This window comes from Dermacentor andersoni, chromosome 1 (genome assembly GCF_023375885.2).
Source record: "Dermacentor andersoni chromosome 1, qqDerAnde1_hic_scaffold, whole genome shotgun sequence".
In the NCBI taxonomy this organism is placed as follows: Eukaryota; Metazoa; Arthropoda; class Arachnida; order Ixodida; family Ixodidae; genus Dermacentor; species Dermacentor andersoni.
The window spans coordinates 183826179-183849300 of NC_092814.1; the positions used below are offsets into that span (position 1 = coordinate 183826179).

Here is a 23122-nt window from a genome sequence, read left to right on the forward strand (position 1 = left end):
TGGAGGCGAATCCGGTGGTGCTGCTGTACTCCTCCAACTAAAACTGCCCGTTTTTGTGTTTCTTTCCTTGTAGGAAACGAAGCGGCTGATCGACTGGCTTCAACTTGCGCTCATAACAGCTGCGTCTGCCCTGAAATTTTGTGCAAGCTTGATGACGCTCCTCTGCTGATTCTTCGCCACTTACTCAAGCAGCATCCAGACCAGCGCGTCGCCGTCTGGGTGAGAAGCCACGGCCCTGAGTCCACAACGTAAACACAGCTTCCGATATTTTCTTCTTCTTTTCTTTAGTGCGGTTTCTCCTTCTCGAACGACGAGGACAGATTGTTAATATTGTACGCATTAGGAAAAATGCAAGGAACTGCGGGAAAGCAGTCTATTTTCGTAATCCGTCTTAACGGATCATAATCTGCAAATCACTCGCACTGAGTGTCGTCGTAGCAAAGACTCCATTCGGCTAACAGGAAACTTCGACAGCCGCCCCTTTCCTTAATAGAGAATGTCCGGCGCGCTTGAACACGCACACGCATACAAAAAAAGAAAAAGAAACAGAAGCGACTTTACTGGTCGCGGCGAGTGTTGTAGACCGTGTGTACATGTCATGGACGAGTAATGCGCGACACCGCCGACGGCGCACATAAACGCCGCCGCCGCCGCCGCTCTGTCGTCATCCGGGTTACGGGGAGAGCGGTTCAACCACAACGAGAAGGTGCCGCGGAAGGCCAGCCTGAGTCGCCTTCGTCGGCGCCCGGTCTGCCCACGCGGCTCCCTCTCTACTCAACGCCGCCGACGCGACGAGGAGGACGCATGCTAGCGCAGAAGTCGGCGCGAGGCGGCAAGGCGTAAGACACACTGGCCGTTCCTCCGGAACTCCGCGAGAGGCGGCGGTTGCTATAACACGATGTCGCTGCCACCAGGCGAAGGAACAGCTGCGCGTCAGAGGCAGAATCCGAGTCGTAGCCGCGCGATGATGGGACCCGGCGCCTGCATCGCCTGACGCGGCTACCCTCGATGACCAGCCTGCCCGCTTGCTTGGGACGTGTTCGCACGCGTGACTGCGTCTTCTGACTGCGTGTGTGTGTGGCAGTGTCTGTGTGTGCTTGCGCGCGTCCCGCCGTTGTGTTTGAACAGTACATACAGCTGGACGAGTCGTGTAGCCCACAGCATCGCAAGCGTTATGGTGCCACTTCGGAGGGCAGTTCACAGCTGCTGCTGCTGGCTTGTGGTCGTTTCGGCCCTGGCGATTCTGCTAGGTAAGTTTCGAACAGTTGTGGCACACTGATGAGGAGGCGGTGGCCTCCCTAATAGTTGAACGAAATATACTTGCGGATTGTCTACTCCTGGAAGGAGTGAGAGTCGTCAGGCGAAGTGCGCTAGCCAGGGCAAGTGTAATACGAAGATTAAAGCGACAAATCTCTAACTTCAAAAATAAAAAGAGCTATTATTTCAAAAAAGGAAAACCAAAAGCACACAAACGAAAGCAGACAAAGGGGAAGGGAAGACAGTTCCCTATTCCCCTTTGTCTGGGGATGGCACGCGTCTTTGTGGCAGCCGTGAAGGATGCACGTAAACGCACTTTTCTGCACACAAGCAATACTGAAAGTACGTAATCTATAGTAAAAAAGCAATCCAGGCAATAAATAACCAATGTCCAAAAGTGATTATATTCAGCGCCAGGAACAGGTTGCTCACCGGATGCACAGTTCTCTGGACATGGATGTTGCTGTATGTAGCGCGGAAAGTAGCTCCAGTGATTTGTTGTGTTTCTACGTCACCGTGCTATCGTTTGAGCGCGAACAGCCTGCGACACTTAAGTCCATCATATCTTTCGCCACATATGGATGTCCTTTTTCTGGCAATCACTATGCAACCGTCAAAGGTTGCCTTAAAATAATTATTATCTCAATCTTCGGTTTGCCCTTGTTTGCTTTTTGCTTTCATTTGTTTGCACACGTTTGTTTCGCACCGTTACGTGTCACTGCTACGCAAGGAGGTGAAACCGTCGACTTGCGAAACGTTGTTCAACTAAATCATGAACTCGTGTCATGAAACGCAGCTTTCTTTACCATAAATTGTGATTTGGATGACCCCTCTTCTCTATCTCTCTCGTTTTTTGTAGCGAAACGCTTCGTTGTCGTCACACCGCTTTGCTATTGGATTTTTCCGTCCAAGTGCCAAATTTCCGTAAGCGAGGTATTACGGTATACTTTTGCATAGAACGGTTCCGCGTTGCCGGTATACCGTTATTGCCATGGCAACCTGTCAGGTTTGTGTACGCTAGGTAATTTGCGCAGCGCGCGCACCTGGCTGAGGCGGCGATGATTGGTTGTAGAGCGCGCTGAAGCTGGCAGATTACTAGAGCACTGGGGCTGTAACTGCAGCGGTGAAGCACCCCAGCGAGGAAACCGCGTTTCAGAATGCAACCTGCGTGCAGGTTTCAAATAGGAACAACTGCGGAACATGTAGGGAAACGCGCAGCGCAGGTGATCGTGGAACAGAGCTGTGGATTTGGCTACGCTTAGCAGCTTTGGTTAGGCAGTCTGCTGTCGTAAATGAAAAGAATAGCTTGATTAAGAAACGTTACGTCGACACGCCAGCAGCAACGCGGTGGCAGTGGGTGCGTGGTTGATTGCTCTTCCACGTCGAGGTATTATATGACTGCTCCTGCGAACTCTAAGAGATGTATGCGAACCAGTGAACGTTGCGATCGCACCTATAGCTTCTCCACCCCCGACATCCACTCTCCTTCCCGCTCGCGGCAGAGTGCAATACTTTCCACAGTGGGAAATGCCATGGCTTATACTTCTTGGGAAATCGCATGGGGCGTACTAGGCGAATGAGAAATTTACGAGCAAACCGTGCAGAAGAGGCTTTAAGAGAGAGTTTGAAAAAGCTTCTACGCGCGTTGTCCGAAGTGCTTAGAGATGGCATATGAGAGAAGAGGCAGGGCGGTTTAATCGAAAGAGCGTCTGGTTGATCGATACCCTGCAATCGGAAGATAGGGTGACGTAAAAATGAAAGAGACAGGAAGTGCGCATTCACGAACACTGCGGCGTAGCGAACTATATTGCTACAAGCTCGTCTGAATGTAAAAGCCCAAACGTGTCTTAATTCTCTTGCGCAAAGACGAGCGGTGAGGTCGGTGTTCAGATATATCCTCGAATCTAGCAGTGCTCGATTGTCCAGTCGTCCCAATGTGTTGGAGAAGGAGCGTTACTGAAAATCGAGGGCGTGGCACGCGGCACTGTCAGCCATTCTATGTGAATGAGGAATACTGGGTGATATATTCTAACGGAAGCAGTTTTTTTTTCTTCTCTTTGTTCTTTTTCTTTTTTTTTGAAGAATACGATTTTAACGAAGTGCGGATGCTTTCTTCAATATTCGCCCCTTAGAGCGGTGGGCACCCCATGGCCTTGTAGCAGTCATAGCGCTATATCGCTCGTGAACTATAGTGCTAGTTAAATAATTATTTTAATTACTGGTTTTAACGTGCATTTTGCAACAAATTTATTGCAGGAGAGCACCGCGATAGGCAAAGGCGATTTGCGTCATTTTTGAAAGCGATATCTGTTGTTCAGAGATTCGTCGAGAAAATGTTACCTTTCTTTCCGCTCGATGCCCAAACAGGCCGCACGAGGAGCGCCGGAAGCGCTGCCCACGTGATGCTCGCCTCGTTCGCTTTCGTTACGTCAATACGTCCACCGTCTGTGCGCGTTTCTCGCGAAGCTCATCTGTTGGCGACCTACTATCGCATGCGGTAGTGGCGCGCGGAGAGGTATTACAGATGCCTCAGCGAGTCATCACAGTGAGTCATTGTCACGACAGCGTCGAGAATAACGCTGGCAGAGCTTCTGGCGTTGTTTGTTTACCCTATACTTCAGAACCGGAGCGAAAAAAAAAGAAAAGAAAAAGAAAAGTTTTTCAATGCGTACTTTGACAACAAATAAAATCACATTTTGAAAATCGCATAAATTGTTTTTGCCTCCAGCCTGCGATACTGTCATTGTAAGATGGGCGCTAAAACCAGGAATTACCAAGTAAATTAACAAATTTAGTTAATTAGCGATTGGACTGCAACGGCTGCTATACCATATCCGCTCTCCTCCGCGCTGAAGGGACGAATTGTGAAGAAAGTATCCCGGGGGAGGGGGGGGGGATAAAATCTGATTTCTTTTAAATGTGTGTATTAAAATATATCACCCGGTAGATAACTTATCGAAAGCAAATCTTGGCCAAACTCGACGCTGAAGAGATCCCAGTTTGCCTAATGCGAAGGGCAAAGTTTCCTTACCGCGTCTTGTCCCTGAAAGAGAAATCGGAAAGCAGTGGCCTTCCTCGTGTGGTGATCGAGCAACCTTGCGTGCGCGGTCATTGTCAGTGACGGCAGAGTTGCCAGGTAACCATCGCAAAATAATATCATGGCGTTTTTTTTTTCTTCTTTTTTTTCTTTTTTCGCAGTGATACTGAAGTTGTACTATTTTACTCGTCAGCTGGTCCAGGCAGGACGGACTGACTGTGCGCCGTGTAAAATTACCTTTGCATATTAAAATACGCAGCATATTTCCCGAAGGCTCTCGATCTGTCGATGAACTGAAGAGCACAGCGCAGAGACGATGCGAAATTTCGTAGTAATCCTTACACACATGTCAAGGGTTCGATCACGATGATCGTTTGAAGCGGTACCTACAGCGGGAACGTACTTCGTCAAGCTGTTTCTAAGCAGCTTTTTTAGGCATTATTCTCAATTGATCCTCTATTTCCTCCTTCGAGATGAAATAAAGACAGATTTGATTGATTTGACTTGGCCGTTGTTGGTCGTTTCGAGCTCGAAGGTGGACAGACACCGCTGCGGTTGCGAAGCGTCCGTTGTCACTCCCCGATGCGGCTGCGTCTGTCAGCATTCTCAACGCGCATTAATAACGCCAACGCGTTTGACGACGACCGAGCGCCACACGAGAAAGCACGCTTCGCACGGTTAGGCACCAAATACGCCCAGTATCACAGAGGTTGCGTCACAGTGGAAATGCGGTCTGCATGGGTGAATTTGGGAAACGCGCTGGCATGCAGCGCCTGAGCAGCCGCGACGCGCGCATACCTGCAGCGCACGCTTTTGTCGACGTCGTTGTATCGAATAACCCCGCGCGCTCAGTAAACACTTTTACTAAGGTACGTGAGGCGTGCGCTGTTGTCGACCCGCTTGCTGCATCCGGCATAACATTCTCCGCATTGCGCTACGGATGTGCCATACGCGTTATTTTTATTGATTGTAGTCCACGCGGCTATGTGTCGACGCCTGAAGCTGCCGAAGACTGTGGTTGACCGGCAACTCTGTTTCGGCCGTCGTGGGACGCGTAATTTTTACAGCGAAGCTGTATATGGCTAGGGTTCCCTGTAACAACATCTACAACAACAACAACAACAACAACAACAACAACAACAACAAAAGGGTGATCGCGGGCCGACCCGCGGGCCGACCCGCGGCGGAGGTGAAGCAGGCTTCAAGCACTCCGCCCTTCATGATAATCAAGATAAATAATAATGACTGAAATCAAGATGCATCGTTCATGCATCAAGTACATCAAGATGCATCGTTTCAAATCGATTGGTACACTGGAATCGCTTGTGAACAGCACATGGACTCACGAGCAGGAGGCGTTGCCACATACGCAAAGGACAAAATGCGTGTACAACCGCACACCCTTGACTCGCAAGAGGACATTGCCACCGACTGTGGGGATGCCTGTGCCGTATGAACGAAAGACGGAATTGTGATATCCACTGTGTATATACCTCGAGGCACACCAAAGTGCGATATTGAGAAGTTCGTGACCACGCACTTTGCATGGATTAGGTGTGATGACACTACTACACCTGTGATCATCGTTGGAGACTTCAATGTGGAAATTTTAAAACCAGACGAAAAATGGTTCACTCAGTTTGTGCTAGAAGAGTTCGGTTTGGCGTGCACGCCATTCCAAGTCACTCAACTACTCAACAACGGTCGTGTATAGATTTAACTTTGGCTAAGATTCGGTCTCAGATTGTAGCCGAACAAATCAGTGTAGGCAGTAATATCACAATTATCGTCACTATCATTTCCAGATGATGAAAACGAATGCATGTACCCTTGTCTAACCCTCTGTGATGTGCCACGGCTTCGCTGCTTACACAGTGTGGAAGCCATTCCACACTTTCACAGTGTGGAATGGCTCTTCGATTTTTTTTTTTTATTGAAGAACCCGAAACGGAGGCGTGACAGAAATCTATACATGTGGCTGTGAATGTCTGGTATAAGACAAATAATATCCCGATTTAAAAAAGAAAAAAAAAAGAGACAAAGGAACGAGAAGAGCAATACTGGTTTAGGGAAGACACAACGGCGCGAGCGTAAACATGGAAACATGGAAACATGTTCATGCAAACTTCACGTAAACATGGAAATCAAAACTTGTGTTTTCAATTTATGTGAATGTCTTAGTGTGAACCAACTATAGCAGAATGAAGAGGTCTAATTCAGGCCTAAGTAGTGTCATCTTGTAAGACGACCCGCTAGTCACATTACGTTACCAAACCAGTTGCACAAGCTTTTATGGAAAGAAAGATACATTGCTGCTGCTCGCATTCCGGGAAACGTTAGCCCTGCAGCCTACTAATGGTAATATATTGAGTGAAAACGACGTCCGTTACCCGGCACCTCGATCATTGTAATCGCAAGGCGCTCATTTCGTGCAACTATGCGCTTTCATACATTTACTTTGATGTTTTCTTGCTACAGCGAATCGCGGCTTTGTATTTCAGGTTTGCGGCGCTACCCAGTAGCAAAATTTCAGGGTATTTCGAGTCCGTGAAGTCAACTTTCTTGTCTAGAATGTTCGATAGAGGAACTCAAAATAAAAACAATGAGCGTACTCATCCAAAAGCCGACGTCACGCACTGAGAAAGAACTGCGTATGGCTGGCTCGTTCGGAGTGGCCTCATTGAAAGCGACGATGTCACGTTCAGCTTAACGCTTGGTCTCAGGTTCTCCACAAAATGACGGCGGTTGCGTTTTGTCTCGTTGCACGCTTGCGCTAGAAGTAAGACGTTACAACCTCCCAGAGTGGCCTGGCTGCGCGCTATACGTATATCACGTGTGCGAGCGCTTTCTCCTTCACCCTGTCGCGACTCTCCAGAAGGGTAATGACACTTTGCTTTAAAATTTTGTTAAGCGGGTCTGCTACCTCAGTGCGGACAGTCGGAAAACTATAGTTTAAAAAAATAAATATTCAAAATTCTCAGCTATTCGAATAGAGAACAGAATCGAACGGCACGATATTGGAATCATTGTTCTGAAGATTCCGATATTTGCGAGCTCCCTGATTTCAAGTACGACTTCTTTTCTTAATCCACGGTCGCAATTTTGGGTTGTGTTGTCCGTGGCTGGAAGATTCCCCAGACTATTTACGGTGTGCGTTTTTTTACTTCGGACACTTTTTTTTAAAGAGCCCACGACATTAGCTATCACATCTCTATAATTAATTATCTGCCCAGAAGGACATCATTTGCGAGAAAAACCAAAACAATTAATTCACTAATTAAACTAATTACAATGATCAGTTCTTAGTTACAAACTTCGCGGCACACGCTCATATTGGAAAGTTGAAGGGAATCGTCATAAAAGTCTTGTTCCCGGTTTCCACATTGCAACGCAGACGCGTGAACCGAAATATGTTTGTCGTCAAATTATTCGCTCAATTTACCCAATTATGCACGCAGCAAAGCGAAATGCTGCTCTGCGGTGCACTCCCCCCCCCTCCCCACCTGTGAACGTATATAATTTGACGCCAGTTATTTCGGTCTACATGAAACGTAGAAAACCGAAGCATACTTTTATGACGATTGCCTTCAACTTTCCTTTATAAACGTGTGCCATTAGGTCAATAATTAAGAAGTTCAATAATGCAGTTAGTTTATTTAGTAAATGGATTGCTTTGGTTTTTCTTGCAAATGATGTCCGGCTGGGCCGATAATTAATCTGTAGCGGCCTATTAAGAGTAACTCGTGTAGGCTTTTCTAAAAAAAGAAAATGTTCAAATTAAAAAAATAAGTAGTAGTTTTGCTCGAAGGGCACGAAGCACAGGCAAAGATAGATATGTTTAACGTTGTACTTGAACTCTTCGAACGGTGTCGTATCTGTACGAGGATCCGACACACTACAAATGCTTTAAAACGCCGTGCATAGGGCCTGTGATGACCCAGTATACAGGCGCCACTGCGCTTTTCGTGAAGGCCGGGGCCTGTGAAATTACATCACTTTCAGATTGTGAACATGCACTAATATTGTTCCGCACTTTTTAATACGCTGAATTTGTGAAAACATTTAACGTAAGAAGAGTGCGCTGTGAATGAAATGTCTCATGACTGTAGCAGCAAGAGCTTGATGTGGGCGAGTTGGTGTAACATACTTGAAGAATAAAGCAGCGGCAAAAAAAGACGAGGACTAAAAGAAGAACTACTAAATTTTATTTGAAGAAACAGGGTTTACATAGATGGAAACACCAATAGTACCACCGAACTCTCTATCGCATCAGAAATGCAATATGAATAATTTCTACTCCATATTGATTCCCTTGATCACTTGCACATTGGCAGCCTCGAGAAGGTTGCGCAAAGGCACAATGTCAATCTTCTTCTTAGCGCACCATGTAAATTGGCTAAGATATGGCCTATGCTGACGAAAGCACAGCCAGAACCATGCTCTAAGAAACATGCAGCGCAGTACACGCAATGCACCGAAATTTCGTACATGAAATGCCCCTAAGTTGCAATCAGGTATATATATATTCGACAAACGAGACGGCGTTATACAATGGAAGGGCGCGAGAGCACAAATTGGGCCGTAAATAATAATGCGGGGGTCACCTGGCTGAACACTGTAAACGTGACAAATGACGTCTGTATCTTCATGACACCTAGTTTCTGGCACGTTCTGGACACAGACTAGAAAGGGAGATATTCGAAGCGTTTTACGTTGCTAGGGCCCAGGGCACGTGCGTTTCTGGCACTCGCCGAAATAGAGATTGCGTTTCTGATGCGATAGAGAGGTCGTGACGCCAAGGTGGTACTATTCGTGTTTGCATCTATATAAACCCTGTTTCTTCAAATAAGCATTTAATTGGGAGTTCGCACCTATCCGTCGTACATGTTCTTCTTGTAGTCCTCGTCTTTTTTGCGCTGCTTTATTTTTTTTTCATGACTGTACATTGCGCGGTGCAAATGTAAAAAGAAAAGAAAGAAGAAACGGAAGAATAATTCTGTCAAGAACATAAGGTTAGTTAGAGCAACATGAATTAAAAGTAAATTCTGATGTTTTAGACGTGCCAGAACCAGGATATGATTATGAGGCATACCGTAGTAGGGCAGCCGGATTAATTTTGACTACCTGCTGTTCTTTAATGCGCCCCCAATGGAAGGTACACAGTGGTTTTTGCATTTCGCCCCCATCGAAGTGCAGCCGTCGCTTCCGGGATGTTCGTTCCCGCGCCCTCGGGCTTAGCAGCGCATGCAACGCCGAAGCCACTGTACGCCACCACGGCGGGTATAGCGACTCTGGCGGTGGAATAGTGTAGCACCTACCTTGCATGTAAGGCATAGACAAACGTATATACGGAACATCACGATTATGGCGAAAATTCGCTTGGAGTGTCCATGTAATTGCTATCGCAATAAAGTACACTGTATAGGGCGTGGGAAGCGCGTCGCCAGCCCCGGTGCCGCCGAAATACTCTACTTCAAGTTCCTTTCAGTCAGCCTATAGCGTTATCTTGCGCTTTAACAAGGAACACGGGAACTAAATCGCACAGTGATCGCGTGCCACGACTGCACATGCAGCGTATACATAGACGCTCAGGTGCAGCACATAATACGCGCTCATTTGTTGACTCGCGGAACTGTATCCGCTCGATGAATAAAGAAAGGAATTTTGCTGCGAGGATTTCTGAATCACTTTTGGTAATATAAAAGTTTGCGACGTCGAAAACAGAAGCATCGAAGACGCGTCCATGGAGTTCTTCAGTGAAAGAATGTACGCCACCGCGACGATTTTGACTTGTGGCCCCACTGTCTACTCCACGAATTGACGCACATATCCGACTTCGACTGGAAAGCTAAGGAAAGTTAAAGGCGCATTCATTTCTCGATGGAACGCCGTCGACGGAAGCCATAAGCGAATTAACGGAGTCTCGTCTCATTTCATCCGACCGAAACGAACCGAACCTGCGACTGTTTACCGACTGCCGCGCTAACGTGATCTGCGCCACTCGGAACGGCCGCTCGAGTGGCGTCGTTGCGTAAGGAAGCACGGTTGCGCCGGGTTGTCTCTCGCTCTTTCTGCACGGAGTCCGCGCGTCATGTCTCGCCGTTTCGCGCTCGGAGAATATTTGTCTTGAACAAAGCCCCACGACCGCCGGCACGCGCAGCACGTTTGCCTTGTCCCAAGGCCGACCGCACGCTGGCATGCCGCACTCACGGGGCGACTTTTAGGCCGCTTGCATGTTAGCTCGCACCTCTTTCTTTGTATACGCGCCGGCTCGCTGCATAGGTTGGCGCCGCGCGTTTGCGCGTTGCGCGTGTACGGGCCCACCGTGCAGCAGGACGCGTACATTCTCACACACACACGCTGCGGTGGCTGCTGAGGCAAACAAGAACCCAAAAGGAAGGCGTACGCGCGAGAGAAATAGATTGGCCACTTTCCAGCGGGAGCAACTGCAAAATCCTACGAACATTTGACATTGGCGCGCAATAGCTCGAAGGGCTCGAACCTGAAAGTGCGATTAAAAAGAAGAGAGAAAGAGAGAGAGAGGAGACTATCAGAACGGCAGAGCTGGCAATGGGAACCTATCGATTTGTCAGATGTAGTGCTTGTTTCTTTATTTATGTTCTCCCTCTTTTGCCTCGGCTAACGAGGAAGCGATGAATGGCGTTAACATTGGACAGACGATTTTCAGCGGGTAACGCACAAGTCCTGCCACCCACCGATCCGTTCCGCGGTGTGCTATCATCGTCGAATAACGTGCGCGCACGATGCAATTACGCTGCCGCGGTCGCGCTATTGCTCGGTACGTGTGCTGCAGAATGAGGTAATTGGCATGCGAATGTGGTCGGTTACGGATGCGCCACTTCTGGCGCTGAATGAGCCGAGACACTCAATAAGTTGTCGACGCTGCAACGGGCATAGTTGTCATTATAAGGCACTAGCGAGTGATGTCATATCTATATATATATATATAAGACCATGCCGCTCCGTGCATCGGCGCTTTGAAAGGCGCCGCCAACACTAATTATTATTATCTGAATTATTATTATTATTAAAGAGAGGCAAAAACGTTCTTTTCTGATTGTTCTGACATATTCGCAGCCAATTAGAGGTCTAAGTCAAAAATAGAATTAGAAGAAAATTTGTTCACTATTTGCGTGTGTGTGCGCGCGTGTGCGCGTGTGTGCGCGTGTGCGCGTGCGTGCGTGCGTGCGTGCGCGTGTGTGTGTGTGTGTGTGCGTGCGTGTGTGTGTGTGTGTGTGTGTGTGTGCGTGCGTGTGTGTGTGTGTGTGTGTGTTTCGCTGTACACTAACGACGTTAAAAACATGATACGAAAACTCTCAGCGAGAAGATAATCTGCGGCATGGTTTGATGAAGAGGTCGCAAGATCCATTCTGTATATACCGTAGACCCTGAACTGAAATTTTGCGTATGTGTGAAGTGCCTGCGAAGTGTATAAACCTTGTTTCACCACTTTCTCTTTGGTGTGGCCTACAATAAGCACATTCTTTCTAAAAAGTCATCGCGCAAGTTCTGCGTTGTGTGCGTGAGGAGCGGCCGACGAGGGCGTAGTCCGCGTTTTGCTGGACTGCCATCTTTATGCTCAACAAACACGGCACGCATTTACACCACGAAGCTATAGTGCGCTGTGCAATCACCCAGTGTCACTTAACTTGGGACAGTACTTGGATCATGACCAGTCAGTAGCCTTGAAAGGACAGCTTACATTGCAGTGAAATAATTTTATCTCTTCGGACATGCATGTGGTCGAGACATTTATTGGGCTTAGGTGACGTGGACAAAGAAGAACGACAAGGACGGGCGCTAACTTTCAACTCGCAATAACTGTATCAAACCACCTAGCCCGAAATTCTGTAATCATGTATATTATAGACAATTTTATGCACAGTGACTTGCGTTCGTTGTTGTTTCGTCTTATGTTTAGCCTCTTGCATGTGTTAGTATTCGCACGTGTAGCAGACCTATCACCTTTTTTTTTTCATTTTTATTCGTTTCTTTCTTCAACCACATTAATATTTTCTCTATAACTGAAATAGGCTAACCAGAGGCTCCGTACTACTTCCAACATCTCCAGTTATAAACTGCGGTGTACGCTTGCAACAACGTGCATTGCTGATCCACTTTACTACTGCCCTAAAGTGCGACAACTGTAATGGTTGCCATGCTGCCTCGTCTAGGGACTGCCCTCGCATCAAGAAAGAGGTCGCTGTTCTCAAGAAGATTGTTCGGGACAATTCGACACGCAGGGAGGATGCTGAAACGATCCGGCGTCGGCGTCGGCGTCACCGAACCTCCTCAAAAAAGGCAGAGACACGAAAGGAGAAGGGCCCTTCCATTGTAGCACCGACATTCTCCAATCAGGCCAAAAAAGGGGCTGAACAGCACAAGAAAGTCAGCTGAAAGGAATCTTTCTCAGGAAAAATGACCTGCGCTTCCGAGCCAGCAACTTCCCACAGAATCACAGATCGTCAAGCCCGCTCGGGAGCGTATACTCCTGCCGCTGAGGACACACCCAAAGCAGATCGTCAAGTCATTTCAATGCTGCGTCCCCTCATAGATGCCATTCGAGTGATTCTGTCGAGCCTTGGAACCGCGTCTGCTCGAAGTGCACTGAAAATACTGGGCGCCTTAAGCCCAGTGCTTGAGTCTGTCGAATAGAGACATGGCCAACCATCACCCATCCTTTCGATGCAGTGAGGCATGCAGCAAAGTCATCGTTTTTATTCGTCGAGAACTGACCTATGTTCTCCAGCCGATTCCACCTCATGATAACAATCCATATGTTTGCCTAACAATTAAAAAGGGCAAACTAATGTTTACACTTGTAAGCGTTTATATATCGCCTTCAAGTAATTTTGATCCCAAAAGATTGACGAACATCTTGTCGGTGTGCCCTGCTCCATATGTTATCATCGGAGATTTTAATGCGCACCATATGGTATTGGGAAGCACAAGGACAAATTCAAGAGGGCAAAGACTCGCAAACTTCGCCTGCAACCACGGTCTTTCACTCCTGAATGGCGGCAGCCCAACGTTCATACGAGGCGTGGATTATGGCAGCAGATTTCGTCTCCAGCTCGTTCACAAGATGTGTTAAATGGTTTTCGGATCTCGAGACACACGGGAGTGATCACATTCCTACGTGCCTTGTCATCAAAGGGATATCTAGGTCCTTCCCAGGGAACACCATTCGATTAATTTAATTGACTGGACTAATTTTACTTCCACCATGGAAGATGCTTGTCGGGAGGGCTTGTCCTCGGGATTAGAGGAAACAATCAAGTATGCAATACGAGACGCCACGCGCACGGTCACGGTTTTGTCGAAGCACACGGAATTGGATATAGAGTTGGAGCGACTTCGTGCGCTCCGTTGTCGTGCGGAACGGCGTTACCGGCGTACAAAATCCATCGAAGACCTTAGGACAGCCAGACGACCACAAAAGAAAATTCAACGTCGCATGGATAGATTGGCATCTCGACATTGGACAATGTTTTGCCAGTCACTAGACCCCCGAAAGCCACTTTCCCACATCTGGAGAACCATACGTGGTCTGCGTTCCCTCCCTGAACAACGCTTCCCATTCAAAGCGCTGGCGCTCTTCTAGAGGCGACAGGATGCCGATGTTGCAGAATACTTTTGTGCAAGGATCTCTGGCCAAGCCACCGGTCCCGGCTTTCCAGCCCCCAGTCACATCCCTGTTTCACATGACTGCCGCATGGATCTTCCTTTCATAATGGAGGAACTAGAAGCGGCTCTTGCTCTATGCGGGCTTTCTTCATCCCCGGGACCAGATGGAATATCCTACCGCGCCTTGAACAAGTTGAGTGATGGCGCACGGAGAGAACTGTTACATCTATACAACGTATCTTGGCAAGATGGCATGGCACCAGAAGAATGGAAGACAAGCCGCTTGGTCCCTCTTCTGAAGCAAGGCAAGTCCCCACTTGAACTCACCTCATACCGCCCAATAGCGCTGGCCAGCTATGTGGGAAATATAATGGAAAAGATGATCCTTGTCCGCTTGAAGTAGTACCTGGAACACTACAACATGTTACCAAATTGCATGACTGGTTTTCGTCGAGATCGTTCATCAGTAGACAGTGTTGTTGATCTCGCCACGTATGTCCAGCATCAAAAGTCACGCAAAAGATTATCTGCAGCTTTGTTCTTGGATGTCAAGGGGGGCATACGACAACGTATCTCACGAGGCTATCCTCGATGCTCTTGCGATGGTTGGCCTAGGTGGTCGAGTTTTCCAATTGATTTCTCATTACTTTTTTATGAGATCTTTCTTTGTGTGTACCGGCGATGGTAAAACCGCACGACACTACACCTACAGAGGTGTTCCTCAAGGTGGTGTACTAAGCCCTACCCTATTTAACCTCACACTCATTGGTCTCGTTGATTATCTTCCAGCAGCGATCAAGATATCAATGTACGCGGACGACATATGTATATAGACTTCAGGTGTGACACGTCCTCAGATACATGCGAGACTTCAAAAAGCTGCTACTCTGACAGCTATATACCTCCGCAACCAAGGTCTTGAAATCTCGTCCGACAAATGTGCTCTGATGGCATTCACTCGCAAACCAATGACACCATACGCCATCTCAATAAATGGCCAGATAATTTCTTATGAGAAGACTCACAGATTTCTCGGCATAATCATTGATAGAGATCTCTCATGGAGCCCACACGTGACCTACTTGAAACAGCGTATGACAGCAATCTCCCAGCTTTTCAAGTTTCTGGGCGGAAAGACTTGGGGAATGTCAGTGCATGCAATGTTGGAATCGTACAGGGCTCTTTTTCTGGGCGTCTTGAGATACAGTTTGCCCGCACTGACCAACATTTGCCAGACAAATCTTCGTGCTCTACAGGCTATTCAAGCTCGGGCTCAGGGTTTGTCTTGGTTTGCCAAAATGCACATCGACAGTAGCGACTATTGCGATCACCCGGGACCAGCCCATACAAACACACATTGTGGTGGAAGTGTTGAGAGTGCACATTAGGCACGCTGTCCGTGCCCGTTCCCACCATATGGCAACACTACCGTCAGAAAGGCCGCAGGCATCATTTTGTACTATGATTTAAATAGAATAGCAATGAATCGCACGGCAAATTTTGAGACCAAATTTTTTCGAAACTGGTGCTATATGCTCAAAATTTCTGTTCTTCATTTTCACCCTTTCCCACAAGAGCATGCAGTGCAGTGCAGTGCATGCAGGCGTGTGACCAACCTCACTGTTGGCCCAAGCGTTGCCGGACGAGTACGTTTTTACCTGCGGTTCTACAGGCTACAAGCTAGCAGTCTATACGTATAGCTGTTTTGTGAGTCCCGCTGCGCCGCGGTGGTTCGATGTATTTGCCGCCCTGCTGGTTAGCACGAGGTAGCAGGTTCGATTCTCAGCAGCGGCCTCGCCCCTATTTAGGTAGGGGCGAGTTGCGAAAACGCTCACGTATATACTTAAATTTAGGCGCATGTTGAAAAACCGCAGGCGTGGTCTGGATTATTTTGGCACCTAAAGAGGGGGCGGGGAATCCTTCATAGCCAATGCGCACAATTTCGATTGTTCCCCTTTCCCCCCTTCCCAAGTGTATAGGGTAGCCAACCGGGCACGTCCTTTGTTAACCTCCCTGCATTTCCCTCTTCGTCTGTCTCTCTTTCTCTCTCTTCGAAGACAGATTATCTGTCGGCAGCGTTTCGATCACCAATATATTCATTCTTGAGGAGGAGGAGGAGGAGGAGGAGGAGGAGGAGGAGGAGGAGGAGGAAATGAAGGAAGGAAAGGTAGGGAGGCCAACCAGACGCGCGTCCCGTTTGCTACCCTACGCAGAGGAAGGGGTTTAAAGGAAAAAAGAAAGGAGATGGAGGGAAGAAGGTACTATGGGTGAGAATACGTGCGGATGTCCATAACTTCGCGCCTATAATCGATCACTGAGGCCAGTCGCTTTTATGAAACGTAGCAGTGCCGGCGTCGCTTTGTAAGCCTGCGACGGCGTCAAGACCACCGCTTGTGATAACTTGTGAAGGATGAAATATTTGCTGCATGTGCTGCTACGCGCATGTACAGTGCTCACGGAATGAAACGCGACAGCGAGTATTTGGTAGAACCCTGCATATGTGCAGAGAACTCGAGAGTACCATGTCATGTCGCTAGGAATCTGGTCACTAAAGGTGACTCGGATTCCGCTCTAAGTGTACTCGCCGAAATTACGTCGATGTGACCCGAACTGCGACCGGTGGAAACGAAAGTATGGGTATTAGTTAGCCCTAAATTGACGCGTTTCATTCCGTGAGCACTGTACGCACGCTAATGAACGTGCGCGAGCGACAGGGATATATAGTGAATGCTGCCGATGAAAAGGATGTAAGATTGGCTCAAACGCCGAAATCCGGTATTTATCGCGGCTCAAAGACGCACTTCTCGAAACTGCAGCAGGCGTGTATGCCTCTCGCGCACACCTGTTTACCTCGGTCGGTTGATGTTAAGCGAGTGAGTCATTCGTATATGGTAACGTCAGCCGCGCAGGGGAGCGAAAGATGTATGGAAGGGCAGCGAGTGGTCGAGTCGGAAATGAAACTCCATGTGGCCGCTTTTTGCCTCCCGCCGAGTCAAGGTTCTGTAGGCAACGCACGTACTCTGTATGCAACGGAGCATCGATTAATTCGCCTCTTAGGTGCTGCCAGACGTGGGAACGACTTAAGGGAATGCCTGTTCTCCTTTTGGCAGGCTCTGCGAGCGCTTGGGCAGCGCACAGACAGATTGCGCAAGCGTTGTTACCCAGCCGTGTCGTTACCATTAATATCTCAGCGCGCTATAATAAAAACACGAGGCGATCTCCCGCTTGCGTTCGCGTCATATTTACGCTTGACTTAAGCGAGCGTCAAGTGCCCGTAGAGGGAAAACTATGGACTCAGCTCGTTGCGCGAAAGTGCTTTGACCCGTCCGCACGCCAAGCCGGGTTTAACGTATGTTCGGATTGCCGGTATAGTGTGCAGAAGTTGAGCGACGCTTTTGTGCAAAGGTGTCTCGCCGCGCATTCAAACCAATCTCTCGGCGCTGTCTGATCGATCGGCTGAGGACATGTGAGTGCGTGTCCGATTATTACGTAGGTCTCTATCTATATACCAAGCATCGCGCATCAGAACTTGCCGTATGGCCATTTTTTACACAAGTACGACCGATAGCTGGTCACATTCGTTCATGCAAGCGGAAATAACAGGCACGCAGCTGGACCACCATTCGCCTTTAGCCCAACGCGTCCAGTCAAGCTGCATAACATATAGCCAAGCTCGAAGTCATGCGAGTTGCAGAAATGCAGGCACTCCTACATTTTTCAGTACGCCGCTGGCCAGTCAGGCCAGAGGCTAAAAGCACATACACAGGGTGTCCCAGCTAACTTTACCCAGAGTTTAAAAATATGCGGATGCCGCGTAGCTGGACAGAACCAAGGTAATGTTGTTTGCCGTCGCTTGGAGATACTCAGATTATTTCTTTTTCATTGCACCTGATTAGATAATTAGTCTTGAATAGTTAATCAACTTCTCAAAAATTATAATTAGGTGAAAAGTATCACTGAGAAAATTCTAGAGCGACATGAAAAACTCCCGATACAGCTTTCTGTCGCTCAATACGTGCTACATAAAAGTGTTTTTCCGAGCGTGAAAGAAGCCCGCAAATGCACGCAAAATTGCCGCGCGTCTGGCCGCTCGACGTACTTTGTGCCAACGTGATATGTGCCAACGTGAAATGAAAGCACGTATCGCTGAGAACAGTTTCCTCCTCCTCTCGCTATACAGGGTGTGAGCTACGCTGATGTCGCCCGCAAGGCTTCAGCGCTGGCTGCCCATATATGCGCATACGGCATATACAGCGTGTGCGCAGAGCTTGTGCGAGTGCTGCATGCATCACGTATCGCGTGACGCGAATCGGGTGGTCCCACTGTATAGAAAACGGTGACGCAATGCACAGCGGTCTCGTACGTACATTTTTTATTCTGTATGACGGCGGGCACGCTACGTAATGTTTGTTCTTTCTTTTCGCGATTTCTTAGGCAACAGAGTCGCTAACCAGCGCACGTGCAGCGGTATTATACAGGATATAGGAGGAGGACAGCAGGTGCTTCTCAAAGGACTATGATTTTCGGCGTTCCGCGACCAGCACGCCCCACAACTCGAGGGCACGCGCCTGCTTTTGCACCTTTGTATCGGCCGTGAAGACGGAACCACGAAAATGGGTGAAAGAGCGAAAGAGCAGCAGAAAAACAAAATGTCAACGATGATTTTGCGTATTGACTAAAATATGCTGATTAACCTTTCAATAACTATCTTAAGGGTGCAAGTTGTAATTGCGAAATTGACGCCGAGGAATAGCCAAGTCATGCCTGCTTAGCTGAAATCCCAAGACTAGCACCAGTTTCGAGATATTCGTCTTCAAACTCGGCTAAAGAATGCCAGGCACAGGGAGAGAGGATAGACTAAGATGAAGAAAACTGCTTACATAGAGAACGTAAATAAATAAATAAATAAATAAATAAATAAATAAATAAATAAATAAATAAATAAATAAATAAATAAATGCGACTAGGAGAACCTCGGGAACCATATTTCGCAAATCCTGAGCCCCCCAAAACGGGATCTCTCGTAGCCTGCATGTTGCTTTGGGACGTTAAATCCCATAATTTTATTTGATTTCATGGTACTTTTCATTGAAGGCTGCGCGCACCAGAAAGGTGGATTTCGCCGCCAAGAAATACTGATTCTATGAACGCAAAACCCACCCGTGCGTTTATCTATTTATATTTTGTTGCTAATATTATAGCGCCGGTGATTCACGCACAGCACAGTTCGTGCGATAAAGCAAGTCGTAAAAATAGGCGCCGGTTAATTATTATGGTTGTTGTCGCTTAATTAAAATCTTAGCGTGAGAAGGCAAGCCACCGAACGTGCTGGCCATTCAATAACATCAAAAGTAAATATCACGGACAAAGTAATGTACAAAAAAAGCAAGGAAGTCAGGAGAGAAAAAAGGACGAAAAAAATTAAATATCCAAGTTAATCAAGCGAGCTAGCAATAATGATATAGCGACCGTAACAGCGAAAACGACCGTCCGCCCACATACGTTTCTTACAAACGAAAGCGTTTGCGAATTCAAGCCCTGAAAGCTAATATCGATGCACTGACCTCCTCGTCCCGGTTCCGTCAAAAGCTTGCATACGATACGGTTGCAACGCCTACAAAAGTCCATCTCGAACACAATTGAAACCTGGGAGAGAAGCTTCCACATGCAGCGCCACTTTCGTCCTTTAGATCGTTTCTTAACTCGGCACATCGTGACTGAATTCAGTGTGGCTATACAACAACGGGGCGCCGGCATTGGGGACGCAACCTAAACTTTCCAGCAACAGTCTCTCAGGTTGGGTGGACGAATGTGCCATCAGATCTCGCTGACTCGTGGAGTCCGATATATCTGCACGCCACCAGGTGCCATCGTGTTTGCATTGACGCAGCAGAATAATCTGCATCTGAGGTCGTACACGCGTATCCTTACTAGCGCTTAAGAAACCCGCGGCTATGTGCAACTGCGCTCAACAGAATGATCAGCTCTCAAAACCCCCCACGCGGCCATTGCCGTGGAGCCTAGGCAATGCTTCTCCGCGCGGGGTAGCCGACCGTTAAAGATGCGTGGGATGATTCGGTTTCTCCCAGCCTCTCGCTGTTTGCGCTGTTCCTTAAGTCCCGGAGATGGAGTTGTCGGCAGCGGATCGCGAAGTAAACAACGCGGGTCAGGTGCGAACCGCGCCTGACGTGTGCCGTGGGGAAAGTTAGAGCTCGTGCACCCGCGTGTGTACGCGCGTGCTCGTCGAAATCCTTCTCCGTCGCTGCCGTTGACAGGCCGGCCCCGCGTGTGCGCACCCACGCGCTGTCGCTCTTCGGAGACGCGGTGCTTCTCTGTACACGGGCTGCCGGGTCGCCAGCTCGCTGCACCCTTCGCTGACCGGTCATTAGGAGCACGGGCGCGCACCTTCCGAGTCTTCGTCGCCGTGTAGGAGGTGGCTGATGCGGAGGGAGCCTCCGGTAATTTTTTGCCATGCGTAAACACGAGGTGGTCGCGAGAAGGACTTCTGGGAGCCGAGAGCGGAGCGCGATCGACCGACGCAGTCCTCGACAACGAACAGCAAGGCTCCTGCGGACAGGCGGACAGGAGTTCTCATTTCACTTCCTGCAGGTTTCCATAGGGGATTTCAACCGCACGAATCTAGTGGGTCTCATGGCCTTTGTGTGACAGGTTTTCACTGAAAAAGGATACGAATTTTTCCGAGCACCACGAGACCATCTTGAACGCGTGGGTGGCGTTTTAGATACAGGAAAGCAAGTTGCTATTCCAAACTTTTGTACGCGTGTCATTAAGCGCCATACTAGTGCGCACTGTGCCGTTTGATTTTATACAGCTTGTATTGCGGAATTCACCTTCTCTCTCTCTCTCTCTCACACACACACACACACACACACACACACACACACACACACACACCAGAGCGGGATATTTTTGGAACACGCGAATGTTCAACGTGCATCTGCATGTACAGGCTACGTCAGTACACAAAATGAAAACCGAAGATATCCTTGTAAAGAGCACAATATAAAAGTGCATCACTGCAGATATATTGCACCAAGTCCCTGTGGCAGTTTTATAAAATCGGGAAAGCTCTATGAGGGACACAACCCCAGTGGTGCACGTGAAACGCCTTGTGCGCGTTGTATACAGTGTATAGACACTACTATATAGGCAAAGCATTGACGTAACCGAATACACAAGTTATATTTATTCACGCATAAGAAAGGTTAGATGCACAACTTACATTACAGCTTGTTGGGGGGGGGGGGGGGGGGTAACAGTCTAATTTTATAATCGTGCTCGTTCCCTATTTGGAGTGTATTGCAAAAGGGGTTTGGGCACTAGGATAAAGCAATGACCTCCTGGTGGCGCCCGAAATTGCACTGAAACGCTCGAGCAGGCCGCATTCGTGCAGGGCTGTGGCTACTGCGTTCGCGCTCCCCATATGGGGTTGGAAACGTTGTGCCGTGGTCAAATTGGTGGGATATCCCTCTGTCTTTCTGCCCCAGCCTCTTCACGCCATTGCTGGACCGTACACCCGTGAGCAAAAGTATACGGACCACAGGGTCGCCCAAAAAACTGGATTTCTTCGTAATTAGCGTGCATAAAGGAAATTAACGATTGCACTAGAAAATCCGTATTGCCAAGTTTGGACTGTAGTCGTTCACTTCAAATTTCATTCACAGACAGAGGAGAAAATTAGTCTTATCGCGCTGTCCCTGGTCCGTATAATTTTGCACACGGGCGTACCTGTCGAACGCAGGGGGGCTATAGCCGAGCAAGCGTGAAATTTCTGCAACAATTTGCCCACTTCTATAGGCCTCATAACTCCTTCTGAGCACCAGTTTGAGTTTGATAGATTACGCTTACTATGGCGTTGTGAGATCTCCCAGGCACAACCACTCCTACTCGGAGGGGCCAACGTACTGCCGATCTACGCACCTCTGAACGCCGCGTGCAAGGATAAATTTAGTTCCGATTGCTTCATGCGTGGCGCGACAACGACGCCATCTGCGCACCCAACGATACCAAAGTAAAGCGCATGACATCTATCCACGCATTACAACGCTTACAGGCTTAACTTATGATTCATCTATATATGTATAGCGGGGCTCCTATATATGGTATAATCTGGCAATCGTGCTCGCTCCCTATGCGTAGTCGGCCCGCCGTGATCAAAGGTTGTATTTGCCTTGCTACCTGAGTCTACACGCGATTTCTGGATTCTGTGTGTCGTACCCGGGGGCGCCATGACCAAGCAAGCGTGAAATTTGTGCGAACCGACTGCACACTTTTAGGCCTAACTCCTGGTGAGCAGAGGCTTCAGTTGAATTGATTACAGCTACTATGGCTGAGTGAGCTCTTCCCTCCTAGGTGGCTTAGTGGCTATGGCGTTTCGTTGCTAAGCACGAGGTCGCGAAATCGAACCCCGGCCTCGGCGGCTGTATTTCGATGGGGGCGAAATGCAAAAAAAAAGAAGAAAAAAACCGCTCGAGTACCGTGCATTGGGTGCACTTTAAAGAACCCTATGTGGTCAAAATTAATCCGGAGTCCTCCACTGCGGCGTGCCTCATAATCAGATCGGGATTTTGGCACGTAAAACCCCAGAATTCAATTAAATTCAGTGAGCTATATATCTCATACGCGGCTATTCCCGCTCGGATCGACGAACCTACTGCCAAACTATGCCGCTCTAAACGCTCTAGATGTTAAATATGGCTACGATTGCATCATGCATGGCGCGACAACAGCGCCATATGTGCGCCTGACACATGCATGTCCTAGCGATGACTTCTTTCCTCCAGACAGTTATGCCAAAGTGAGGCGCGTGGGTAGTACGGTTGTAAATATATATATACAAGCAATAATGCTATAGCGTGTTTTCGTTACATGCGGCTTTAGCAGGCGACTCCCCCTGACCGATTTTAAAGACGTTTCACGTAAAAAAATTAATGTAAGTTCACACAAGCATACCCAAAGTCCCATTCTGAACGCACCCCAATTGTAATTCAGAGAGACCGTATAAGGTCGCTATCTACTACAAAGTCACGAAGGGCTGGGACAGCGTGTCTTTGTCTATCCGAGGGCACGACCATGGAACAAAAAAATCTTGACCGCCGACAAAGGACACTTACACCGAGCCAGTTCGAGCGGCTGTACAGGGTCTTCACGAGGTGTTGA

The 23122-nt window shown here is 48.2% G+C and overlaps 1 protein-coding gene across 2 annotated transcripts in view; it reads left to right on the plus strand.

Moving 5' to 3' along the window:
- The first annotated feature begins 323 nt into the window (after positions 1 to 323).
- LOC126547245 (tyrosine kinase receptor Cad96Ca-like) overlaps positions 324 to 23122 on the plus strand; it is a 68656-nt gene continuing 45857 nt past the window's right edge. For both annotated transcript variants that reach the window (XM_050195195.3, XM_050195196.3), the window contains exon 1: positions 324 to 1250. In XM_050195195.3, coding sequence (XP_050051152.2) covers positions 1175 to 1250 — 76 coding nt within the window. In that variant the 5' untranslated portion in view covers positions 324 to 1174. The remainder of the gene's footprint in view (positions 1251 to 23122) is intronic.